The 13465-nt window shown below is 40.4% G+C and overlaps 1 protein-coding gene across 1 annotated transcript in view; it reads right to left on the bottom strand.

Annotated features, from left to right (window-relative positions):
- Positions 1 to 13465, bottom strand: part of enpp2l (ectonucleotide pyrophosphatase/phosphodiesterase 2-like) — a 44887-nt gene that overhangs the window by 8337 nt on the left and 23085 nt on the right. Inside the window, exons 23-24 of the mRNA XM_083981613.1 lie at positions 11938 to 12070; positions 11390 to 11543 (exon numbers count right to left, since the gene is read on the bottom strand). Of these exons, the coding sequence (XP_083837739.1) occupies positions 11390 to 11543; positions 11938 to 12070 (287 nt within the window). The remainder of the gene's footprint in view (positions 1 to 11389; positions 11544 to 11937; positions 12071 to 13465) is intronic.

Below are 13465 nucleotides of genomic sequence, written 5' to 3' on the forward strand. Positions count from 1 at the left end.
ATACAAATAAACTTATCTTGTGCTACTGTACTTCAAAAACACAGCTTAGTCTGCAAAAACCCATGCAACATTAGTGTGACCTGTTATACTCTGTGGAGACAGTTGTTTTCACTCCTACACTTTTTATATTGTGATAACTGTGATGAGAGGAGGATGGCTTCCTGCTTCCTGTCCTCATGGCAGTATTATGCTACTCCCTAATAACACCAGTTCTGGTGAACACACTGTTCCATTTGCCCTTTCCTGTTAAAAGGCAGTGAACTACTGTAACAACACAGGAGCAGGGCTCTCAAGTCTCACGCATTTGGCGTGTGACACACGCATTCCCACCCGTTCACACGCTCACACGCCACACATTGTATTTCTCACGCATGAAGAGACAACAACACTGTTACCTGTTCTACTGGCCTGAGCCTGTACCATCGCTAAAACACCGACGACCAGTGAGTAACGAGTCAAAAAGCCGCCGACACTGATCACTGCCTGAGGAGTTTTAAAGCAGCCTCTTAACTTCATGAACGCAGCTCAAACCGACCACCACATTCACCACGCTATGAGATAATAATGGAACGGAGATGGAGACAGAGTTGTTTTGAGGTAAATGCAGAGACTGCTTGCCGAAAAACTTCCCTCGATGGGAACACACATCAGCGGTTTTGCACGAATTTACCTCGAAAACAACTCTGCCTCGTAATGTTTAACATGTTTTTTATAAGCGTAGCTCTGAGCAGCCTGCAGCTCGGCTCCGCCGTTCTAAAATAGCTTGCACTGACAATTAAAGGTTAAAGGTTAAAATGTTGAGTCAGAGCACAGTGGAGGGGCACTCCACTATAGCAGTGTGTGTGTGTGTGTGTTTCGTAACAGCAAAGGAGAGGGGGCCTCCACATGGTGTGCGTATACTAAACACTCGTGATACTCATCAGACCAGACCACACATGCCCACGCACACGATGAGGATTCCCCTCTGTAGGGAAACACGTAGGCTGTCGTTTCAAAACAACTGATTGTGCAACTGACATGGCAAGAATACAATTCAAGCTATGAATTGAGATCCAGATCAAGTCATAAATTACCCAGATTGAACTTGCACGTCTGTCCGTCCTGGGTGAGGGATCCCTCCTTTGTTGCTCACCCTGAGGTTTCTCCAATTTTTCCCTGTTTAAAGGGTTTTCCATGGAGTTTTTCCTCAGTGGATGTGAGGGTCAAAGGGCAGAGGATGTTGTTATGATGCCATGTAAAGCCCTTTGAGACAAACTGTTTGTAAAAACGGGCTATACAAATAAAATTGCCTTGCCTTCCCTTGCCACAGCAATAACTGAAACTTGTTGTGGCTAGTGGGTCTATATACAGAATATACTCCAGTAAAGATAGAGATTGCCCAGATAGAGAGTTGCACTGATTCGAAACCGTGCTGAGTTGCACTGTTACATATCTGAGAGGCATGACGACTGTTTATTCCATGGGATGACTCAGAGTCTACCTTAACATGAAACTCATTCCATAATGTCAATCACGAGTCACCAGCCAAAAGAAAATGTCATGGCTGTTTTTGTGATTGCACACTGTTATACCTAATTAACCCCTTGATTCAACCCTCTCTTTATTCGCTTTGCTTATTCATAACATTGCTTTGAGACAATATTTGTATTTAGTGAAGTAACTTAAGGTTTAACTCTGAGTTTTGAGGGCAACCAGGTTACAGTGGGTACGTGACGTGAAGTATTCAGTCTTTTTTCACCATTGGTTATGTTGCAGCTTCAAGGTAATATCAATAAAATTCATTTCATTTCTTATCAATCTAATGTACACTCCAACATCCCAAAATGACAGCACAAACCCAGAATTTTAGAAATGTTTGCAATTCAATTAAAGAGGAAAAAGAGTCCAGCTGTGTTGAATTAAATAGTTTGGACATGATATGGAAAGGCACATATCCATCTAAATACAGTAAGGCCTTAAAGCTCATTTGCATATCAGAGCAAAATGAGATCCACGAGGTTGAAGGAACTGCCCCGAGAGCTCAGAGACAGAATTGTGGCAAAGTACAGATCTGGGCTTGCACAGTGGCCTCCATCATTATTTAATGGAAGAAGTTTGGTTCAACCAGAACTCTTCTTAGAGCTGGCCGTCCTTGCCGACCCAAAGATCACCCTGGCTGAGCTCCAGAAAGTCTCAGAAGGTCAACCATTGCTGCAGCATCCGACTGTAGAGTAGGTTAGTTCACTTTACATGGAGCATTATGAATCGTTTCTTGCTGACAGATTTAAATATCTATTTCTGCCAAATTATGGGTGATCTCCTTCTTGTATAAAATAAAAGGTCTCTTGAATAAAAAATATATACTGTACTGTACATATAGTATATACGCACATACAAATACTCCCGGTCATGTACATCCTTCTTAAAAGCCGTTTTAGACACCGAGCAGTCCCTGCGGAGAACATTAAATCATCTTTCCAGTAGGGAATAGGGCGGGGACGTGATATCCAATAACATCACAAGCGATGGGCATTTTAATGCCAGATGTGAACAGTACAAGTGTAAAATCAAGTCTAAAATAACACATGACACAAATTTGAGGAATCCAGCGAAGGGGGGCTTAACTCAATAGCATTACTAATCCAATAAGATGTCAAAAATGAAACAAGAGAGCTAAAGAAACTCCCTGTCACCTTACTTGCCCTTGCACAATTTGACAAATTATGAGTCAGAGGGGGAAGCTACTAAATGGTTTCATACCTAAACCATACTGTTGCTTTGGAAACATTTCCCCTGCCCACAAACCTTTCTCATGCTGGTTTAGGGGGTGCTGTATGCAACCGTTTAGTAGCTTCCCCCTCTGACTCATGATTGGTCACATTGTGGAAGTAAGGTGCCAGGGGCTTTCTTTAGCCCTCTTTTTTCATTTTTTACCTAACTGGTGCAGGTGCGGCATTAACGTGCGACTCGGGTGATGTGTACAGGTGTTGAGAAGTTGCCTGGACTCATTCTTTTTGCAGTGTGAAAACAAATGAAGAACCACTTACTCATGTGATGTCTTAAGTCACTGTCTAAATAGTCCCAACAGTTTCATATTTAGGGTTAGGGTTAGGTATACAATATTTTACTACTTCAAATGGCTAAAATATTATTTTATTATAGAGCTTACTTGAATAGGGTGGGGACGTGATATCCGATCACAAGTGGACAAACGAAGGGAGTTTTAATGCCAGATGTGAACAGCACAAGTGTAAAATCAAGTCTAAAGTTATGACACATGGTGAATTTGAAACTAAAGTGCAAGGAATCCAGTGAAGGAGGGTTTAACTCCCCAACTCCAACTCAATAGCATTTCTACTCCGATAAGAGATGATATCAGCAGTAGTTTTATAGATGTGTCTGTGAATGTATTTGACAGCAGAGCTTTGATTCTCAGAGCTGCAGCTGTGTGATGTTATGGAAAAACCTCCCACACTTCAAACTGCTGTCATGATACCAATCAGAGCTGCTACTCACCATGAATTGACAAAAAGACAAAGTGCACCTCTGCTGGAAAAATGAGGTGGGAAGAAAGTGGCTCAGATTTCTTTCTAACTGGGCAGTTTGGGAATTTTCGTTATTCATGCTTTGCTTCATATTGCAAAGGTGAAACATGTGTCTCTTCTCCCCCTCGATGCTGACACCTCCAGTAGAACAGGTTCATGGACTTAAGACACTAAAATGAACAAGAATAGGCTGAAAATACTAAAATTAATAAATTGAACTCAACCATAATTATACTGTTATGTCAGAATATTTCTACCTTTGGTACGTAAATAGCACTAATAGTAAGAGTAATAATACTTCTTTTTTTTTTTTTTTTTACATTGGTGTACTATTGTATTTTCATTATACTTGAGTTATATTGTGTGCAGCTGCTGTGTTGTGGCATGAAGTCATATTGACCTCATTGGTTTGTCAGGTCCTCTTCTTGGAGCTCTGAAATTAACTAAAAAAAACAGATATGACACCTTTGTTTTCTATGACCTACAAAAAAGTTCAACCGACAGTGACCTCTGGAGGCCGAGGCGCAAGTGGATGAAACATATACTTGCACTGTCTCAAATTTTACAGGTAAAATGCCTCCATTCAGGGGCAGTCTGGAGCCCTGCTACATAATAAAAAGCATGGCAATAAAAAGGCAAGACATGACTATATAGAAATCTAATTTTCCTGAGCTCCTGTGATTCAATTGTGTAGAAAAATTACCAGAAATGCTGTAAATACATTGCATGCAAAGTGAAAAGGGAAGAGCCCCCCGATTTCTCTTCTACAGTAGTTGTGTGGGAGTCGAATTCCTGCAAACCGCTGTGTGTGACACACCAAATCATTTTTGCAATTTTGCACAAATTAATGTATGAAACTATGTCTGACTCATCTTTCCATAGTACAACTTTAATATATTACATATAGCTACAAAAGAGAGAATAAGTCCCTGGGAGTTATTTTTGAGCCCTGTGTTTGCACAATACTTGTACAGCTGTAGTGTAGTGTTTTGGCAACAGCAAGGAGATTCCCCCTCAGCTCGCATGTCGTGACCTCAAAAAAGACAGAAGCTCTTGTAAATAATGAGCTTAAAGGTTTTAAACTGAATTTTAGGTGGTTTTGGAGAAACGACCTTCCAAGGAAGGAAACTGTCACCCTGACTTTTGACCGGCAAATCGAATCCGCTCATCCTTGAGTCGCAGTGAAAGTTTGTGCCAAATTTGAAGAAGTTCTGTCTGAATGTTATTGAGCTGCTGTAATGTAAGAATGGGATAGGCCCATGGACAACAAAACAAACTTGCTGTCATTTTGAAGCTTCTCTTCAACCAAATGGGCTCTATGCACAGCTCCACTACTTCCTGAACTTAAGGCAGCTCCTTTATTTCCTGTCTTACATTATTGGACAAACTGATTAATCCAGGTGTGTCTGAGTAGTCAGACAGCAGGAGCTGCCTTAAATTCAGGAAGTAGTGGAGCTGTGCATAGAGCCCATTCAGCCCAGTTTTAGGGGGAAAAAAATAGCCAGTAATGGGAAACATAAGAGAACCAAAAAGGCACCGTGCTTCTTTCGAAAACATCGCATTTACTTGGGGAACAAAAACATATCACGCTCAGAGTGGCGCACGTAATGAATGAGCAGAAGTCACAGCTTAATCATATGTTATTTCCATTTACTGACTTTCCCACAGACACGCCACTCCCGACTATCCTGGAATGTCTGCAGCTTTCCACAGCACCTGATTCCCACACACCCCCTAATGTGATTATCCTCCTCACCCAGTTTTAATGATAACTTTGCCTGCCTTTTGTCAGCAGTGCCCTTTCAATCTATTTGCTAATCTTCCTCCTCCCTTGCCGTTTCCCCTTTGCTTTCTATTGCCCTCCGAGCTTTCATCAAATTTAAACAGCTTTATTTTCCTGCCTATGGCGGTTGCCGTGATTGGAGTGTCTGTGTCCGTAGCGGTGCCCAGGCAGTGCGCTGTTTTTTTTTCCCACGGCACACAGAGGAAAAATCTCAACTTTTTTGGAGGCAGCCAGTTCACCACATGTGATAACAATGTGTCACAACATGCTACCTGGCTTTCAGTGCTTGTTGGTTTTTTGTCAAATCCCGGTTCCCTTTATCCAGCTGTTTTCTCCCCCACTGTTTCCTCGTGGCTTAAATCAACTCAATCATGCACAAACCGCCAGAAACAACTAAAGAAGAATATGTGTAAAATGTCTTTGTACAAATTGAAGAGACAACATGTATGAGGGAGGGGGTATACTCATTAAACCAGGATTAAATGGACTTTCAGCTGACCTAACACAACTTCTACATTGTTGTACAATTATCACAGGGGAGATTCAGTAAGTAACAGTATCAGATTTCCTTCATCTTCAGCTCCCCACCCAGAAACATTAGGCAATTTTTACTCCTTTTTTTTTTTTTTTTTTTACCGCAAATTCCGTGGTGAATTTCAGCCACCTTTTACAGTAAATACATCCCAACCATTATTGGTCTTATAAGCATCTGCTATGACTGACCTATTAAAAGCATCCCTAATATTAACCAAGTCCATAAGAATTTACAATAAATCACACTGATAATAGCATCCAGCAAAATGTCTTCCTCTGCCAAGGCCAAACAATCCACATTAATCAGACACCATCCACCAAATTGCACAACCATCTCAACACCAAATACAGTATGTAAAACATTTTCACCACCACCACTATTTCCAGAGAAACAAAACTGCTGTGTTGAAAACACAGACGCAATCGGCACCAATACTTGAAGGGAAAATTCACCCATTGCTATAATCGCTATAGTCATAGGAGTAGGTTAATTACCTTTATTTGTCGGTGCATGTTGTTTTGAGATCCACGGGGCAGAGATGCGAGCTGCTCAGCGAACACAATGGCCTGCACATTCACCACGCTATGAAATAATCATGTAACATTACGAAACAGAGTAGTTTTCAAGGCAAATGCGTAGCCGGAACTACATTCCAGACACGGCTGCTGGGCGTAACATAACATGATTATTTCAAAGCGTGGTGAATGTGAAGGTCACAACTTGTCCACGAGAGTGTATTTGATGAGTTTGATGAGGGACAGGGGAGGGGACCTGTACCATTCATCTCCATTGTGCTCGCTGAGCAGCTCACGTCTCTGCCCTGCGGATCTTAAAGCACCGATAATTAAAACCCTACTACAGACTACAGGGATTATGGCAATACAGTAGGCGAATTTGCCAAAAATGTTGAACTATCCCTTTAAAGGGTTTGTCTCTTATCACCAGAAAGTTGGGTGGAAACTAGTTTGGTGCTTTGGCGAGGGTAAACAGTTATACTGTATGAACCAATTTTGTCAACAGTCAAGCTTTTACTGTCAGTTAATTGTCAGTTTTTAGCACTTTACTATACTTGTAGCCTCATCCTCAGTCAGTGTCATCTCTACCAAGAAGGGTTGCTATGCAAAATGGAGAGAGATGTGACTCACAGAGACCTGGATTTCTATAAACAACGAGCCAAACTCTTGAGAGCTTAACTTTCCAGAGCGATTCTGACGGCAGCAGAGTTTATACTCTAAAAGGGGAAACATATTTACTTCAGAATGAAGCCAAAGCTCTTTCTCTTTGCACTTTGCGGAGAGTGCAGGTCAGTCTCTCTATGCTAATCACGTAAACACTTCATTCACACTGAAGTGAGTTATAAGCGATGTCTGGACAAACACTTTCATTTGCCAATATCGCACAATATGACTCTTTCTGCGTCACTTCAATTTGTACTGACTGGTCTACGTATATCCTCGGTGTGACTCAAAGGACGTTTCATGCAGAAAATATCTGGTGATGAATCTTCCCTGAAACCAAACAAGGCCTCTCAATACAAAGCACTGATTTTACGGGGAACATGCACACAGCCCAGGACTTCATTGGATTCAACTGTTTGTACCTGGGGCCTATTGTACTGTAACTGGAATGTATTATTAGGCAGTTACGTCATAGTGAAGACAAAGGAGTCAAACCTGCGATCACTGCTTCAGACTATACTGTATACCAGATGTGCTCTAAACACTCGACCAAAATTACCCTGTTTATCTTCATCTTTTTCTTAGTCATTTTAACACAAGTAGACTAGACAATAGAAACAAGGACAGACTGTTTAAAAAACTGTTTTTATGCAAACATAATGGCGGCCCTAAATAATGACTAAATGCACTTTTTTCAGTGAAATAAGGGTTATTTATTGCGAATGTGATTCTTTTTTTTTTTTACTGTTATCTTATTCACCTACTGTATGTTTTAAAGCTTCTTCTTTTTTAACTGTCTTTATGTCTTATACTGTAGCTCTCTATAGCTTTTATCCTTCTACACTGCAGAGAGCACCTCTTTTTCATTGCTGTGGAAATGGCACTGACAATGTATCTATTGCATTCAATATAATGTATTCATCCATCTGAAATCCACTCTATAGTTAGCATGCACGGTGAAAGCCACATGTTGCACAGAGATGGAAGTTCAAACACCACTGAAAATAGTCCCTAACAAATGCACTCCTACAGTTAGCAGCTGATTGAGAAATTACTGATGTAATGAAACCAAATACTATACTTGTAGGGTGTTTGTTAGACCACAGTCATGTTTTATTGGTATGTGAACTAAAGTGCTAATGGAAGTTATGACAGTGCTAAAGGAAGTTAAGTGACATCGGTTTCTGCATCAACAAAACTGATGACTCATTGGAGCAAAAGGAGAAAAACACAAGTGTGGTTTCTGTTTGGGTTTCAATCACTCATCCTTTCGTGCCATTTACATCGTAGTCCAGATAGTCTAGATTGCAGTGTATATATACAGATGTAAAGGATGTTTATCACGCTAGACCAGTTGAGCACTTGCAGAGCCTCATTGAGGCCCCTGAAAATACGGAACCGTGTCTAAAGTTTCCATTTCCTATAAACAGCAGCCGTTTGCAGTGGAGCATGGCATTTTCATTCAAGAGTTCAATTAAATGTCTGTAAACCATCGAAGACTGACAAAGATTAATGATTACCCATAACTGTTCACCACAACTGCACTCACATGGAACTGGTACTTACATACTGTATATAGCATTCATGATGGTTTTAATCAGGGATAAAAAATTTAAAAAGCATTAAAGCTATAGAGGTATTATTGTTACTTTATTATTTGCAAATGTCTATCTTAATCTGTGTTTGTATGATGATGTGATCTGTAAATGTGTACTGACATTGGTGTGTATGTACATGAATGTGAACATGTGTGTTCAGAATCTGTGCGTAATAAGATTTGTAAATGTGTCAGTCAAATCCTTGTCTGTACTGTAGTCAGATTCGCAAGTGAAGACAAATCTGCAAACGCGTGCAAAGATCTGTAAGTGTACATACATCTGTAAATGTGTATGTATGTAAAGGTGTAAACAGTTCTGTAAATACCTAGACAGATCTGTAAGTATCAGTAAAAAGATTTGTGTGTGACTTTCCCTTTGCCCTGAGCTCAGGCTCACAGGTTCATTAGCTAACCCCCGTCCACTAAGCACCTAGCATAAAAAATATGGGGTTTCCAGCAATATTGGCAATTGGCATCAGTTTCAAAGGAAATATTAGCAAATTTCTGGTAAAACTGTTATAGATAGGAGAGAAGCAGACAGAGAGGTCTTCAATAAAGTTTTAAGTTACGTGACCTGCGCAGCTGGTGGACAAAACATTGGTTAAATGACACGACGGACAGAAACAAGCACTGCTGATTTCCCCATCTTTCAACCATAGATGCTATCAAGTACTTCATCGTCATCTCACTGACCGTGAAACCCCCCCACCCACACACACGCACGCACACACACACACCACCACCACACTCACACTGCTGTATTTCACTCACTGAAATCAGTCCCTGCCTGGAGAATCCCTCGCCTTAGAGCCAAGAAAAGCACAGCTGTCATTTGGGAGGAAAAGGTAGGGATTCTTTCCAACATCATTATAACACTATAAATGCGTTAACTCCGCTATTATCCTCAGCCCAGCAAAGACACGGGATGCTACACTGCAGCCTGGCAGACTGAGCCTGTGAGCCTCAGCTCAGGGCAAAGGGAAAGTTACATTTGCCGTACGCATTTGTAGATGTGTACCAAAGTGTACCAAAATTTCTGTTTACACGTTTACGGATTTATGCTCACTTACAGATCTTTGCACGCATTTGCAGATTTGTCTTCACTTACAAATCTGATTACAGTACGCACAAAGATTCTAAACACACATTTGCAGATTCATATACACACACACAAATGTCAGTACACATTTACAGATCTCACATCTCATCACACAAACACAGATTGAGATATTTACAAATAACAAAGTAACAATAATGCCTCCATATAAAGCATTGTCTGGAAAAACACTTTAATTTGCCAATATATCATAATATGACTCTTTCTGCGTCAGTTCTGACTGTTCTATGACGATCTCTTCGGTATGACTCAGAGGACGTTTCATGCAGAAAACATCTGATATCTTCCATGAACCGATCAATTCTACAGCCCTCTCAAAACAAAGCACTGATTTGGTGTCCACAATGATCTGGAGGGGTAATACCACACAGCCCTGGATTCAACTGTCTGCACTTGGCCGACTTGCTACAGTGGTTTAGCCTTGAAGTCAAGGAATATAAATTTTGTTTTTCGAGCTTTCTGGATGAAGAACAAAGAATGTTTCTTTTTTGAGTTTTTGAGTCCATAGTTAATGAGTCATAATAGGTGGGAGTTTGGCATAATTCTATCTCGTGAGAGGTTTTTTTGACAGGTCGGGATATTTGAAATGTATCAGAAATTCACTCATGACTCATTGCCGCAACAAATGGTCCAAGTTCGCATTAGTCATGTAATAAATGTACAAAAAAAATTCAAGAACTATAAAAAAAATTCGACAAACTGAAATTCACCCTCAAATATATCTGATTTAACTTTTGTCTTTGTCAGTTTTCTTTTTGTTTTTGATACACCATATTGATATAGATTTTTGATATTTAGCAATACTCTTTCTTGTGTTCATGTATTTTGTGCATGTTCCTCTTTTCTGAGGAGGCCCCAGGGAAGACCCAGGACTATGTGACTCTGCTGGACTGGGAACGCCTTGGGCTCCTCCCGTAAGAGATGGATGAAGTGTCCAGTTAGAGAGAATTCTGGGTGTCCCTGCTCAGACTGCTACCCCAGATAAGCGGAAGACGATGGATGAATTTATTATATGAGGGAATCTCCCCAAAGGATTCAACCATATTTCATCTATCTGTTCGGATGACTCAACAGTCTGGCCCGGCTGATGCTGATGCAGCTGCAGCGGCCAGTAAGGTTACAGGGAGGAGTCAAATGCAGCTTACTGATATGTATAGCAGGCAAGTTCTTGATTCTGGAGTGTGTGGATCACCCCCTCCAGTCTGAGTTTGTATTGTTGCCCTCAGGCCGTCGGTGGAAGGTGCCTGCTCTTCGCACCAAGAGATTTAAGGTTTCCTTTGTCCCCACGGCCATTCAGTTGCTAAACAGTAGATAATTAATTGTATGTATATACAGACTGTTTATGGCTGTTGTAACCTGTTGCATTTGCACTTTAGGCCCCTGCTGTTTATTATTTGTTTGTACAGTGTACATTATTGGCACTTTTTAATCATATTTTATCTTGCAGTAGGTCCTTTTAATCTGCCCATGATGATACGTTATATGTTACATGTTATTTGGTGTTGTCTATTTGTGTATGTGTTTGAATGTGCGGATCTTCCTGGCTGCAAATCAATTTTCCCTGTTTGGGACAAATAAAGACACTTTGACTTTGACTTTGACTTTGACGGCAGATGGGACGGCGCTGCCCCCTGGTGGAATTCGTTTGAACTTACATTACACGCCTCGCTGTTGTCCGGTCTGTTAGGAAGCAGAAAGGAGAAGACCTTGAGGGCTCCGTCACACTCCTCCAGCGTCTGGTTCAGCTCCTGACAGCTCGTCACAACAGTGTAGAAGTGGGTGGGGACGGGGAAAGCGTCGGGGGAAAACCTGGAGGGAATAACGCACTGAGAGTTACTAACCAGATGACTGATAGAGTTGTTGTTTTTTTAGGGGTTTTGTTGGACTTACATGCCAGATTCAGCAACTGCAAACCACTTTTCAGAGGCTTTAATTGTGTAAATACATGTGTTATTTAGCCGGTGCATATTCTCATTTGTCCAGGTCATAGTATTTCAAAGGAGGTTAAATCGAAAGCAACTGGACTTAGTTATTATACAAATAACTAAGTCCAGTTGCTTTCGATTTAACCTCCTTTGAAACATGTGTTATTTAATAGTGCACTCGTTGAGCAGTGCGGAAAACTCTGAACTAAAAGCAAAAATGTAAAACCAGTGGTAGAGTAATCCAGCGAGGACCTCTAGTGGTTGAGTGCGGCCCTTACTCTTTTATCTTCTCTGTGGTGTCACGGAGGCCGTCGTAGTTATAATCAAAGACGGGCCCAGCGAGCACGTTGATACCGTTGTTTTCCTCTGCATAACGCCTCAGCAGCGTCCCCTGCAGGTAACTCCACAGTCCTGCACAAGGGGAAACAAAACAGTGTCATCAGGCCCCTTGCCCCATCTGCACCTGGTGTTATTATAAATTACATCAGCCAGACAACATCAAAAAGTTTCCATGGACATTAAGTGAATTGTTTAAATTCAATGTAAAACAAAAAAGTTTTTAAAAGACCATTAGAGACAGTCTCCATCTCTAACTTTATAGTTCTCTAGGGACCTTAATAGTTCCCTACCACCCAAATAAGACTCTGCGATCCCAAAATGCAGGCTTGCTGGCTGTGCCTACAGTAGAGTATTAAAAAGTAGTGTGGGAGCCACTTCTCTGAAATCAACTTCCAATTCAAATTCGTGGGGCAGATACCCTCTCTATTTTCAAAAATCGACTTAAAACATTCCTTTTTAATAGAGCATATAGTTATTGATCTGAGTATGGCATCTTTTTTTAAATTATTATTTATCTTCCTAAAATTGATTTGTTTTTAACTTGGCCTTATTAGCTACACAATAATTTTACTCGTATGATTGTTTTTGTTTTATCACTGCTATTGTTTTATTGTCACTGTGTATTATTACTGCCTGATTGTTGATTAATACTGTTTTTAATAATAATAAAGTTTATTTATATAGCACCTTACAACGTCAGAAAGATGATCAAAGTGCTTTACAGAAAGAAATTACATTGCAAGTGACAAATGTCATTGAGTAACATAGCAGATAGAAAAGCAAGAGAACGATAAAATGCATATCAAAAGGCAAAAGTTACTCAATATTAAAAGCCTGTCTAAATAAATGAGTTTTAAGATGTGATTTAAAAAGTGCCAAGTCATTAATAAAATGTAATTCAGGGGGTAGGGAGTTCCAGTATTTCGGAGCCGCTATCGAAAAGGCACGATCCCCCCCCCATTATTATTATTTTTATTATTATTATTAGAAAATAAAGGGCTTCACTGATTAGATAAATACTGTTCTGGGTTTAAATGAAGTTTAAAATGGTTTTCAAGTTAAAGTAAAACAATCTTTGTCATTTATTTGGCACAAAAATAACCTTTTCAAAAAAGGCAGACTATGTTTCTAAGTATTATTATTCTGTCCACTATACCGCAGAAACTGATTCATCACTAACAATGATGAATACTGTGTATCTGCATTTGTCCTGACAAGTCCTCTCTCCCTCTGCAGAGACAATGGGTGTCAGGCTGTCCTCTCTCAGACCTGACATCACGTTTACTGGCCCTTTGTCTCGTGTGAAACCCCAGAAAATAACACTTTTGTTCACATATCAGAGGCATCGGTTCAACTGCTTAGAGGCTGGAGCTCGTAGTCACGTTATAATCAGGCTCCTTGATTTTTATTATCGTTCCAAAAGATGCACAAATGCTTTTATTTGCTCCAAGACCACCCATTGAAAGC

Source organism: Trachurus trachurus (genome assembly GCF_905171665.1).
Source record: "Trachurus trachurus genome assembly, chromosome: 11".
NCBI lineage: Eukaryota > Metazoa > Chordata > Actinopteri > Carangiformes > Carangidae > Trachurus > Trachurus trachurus.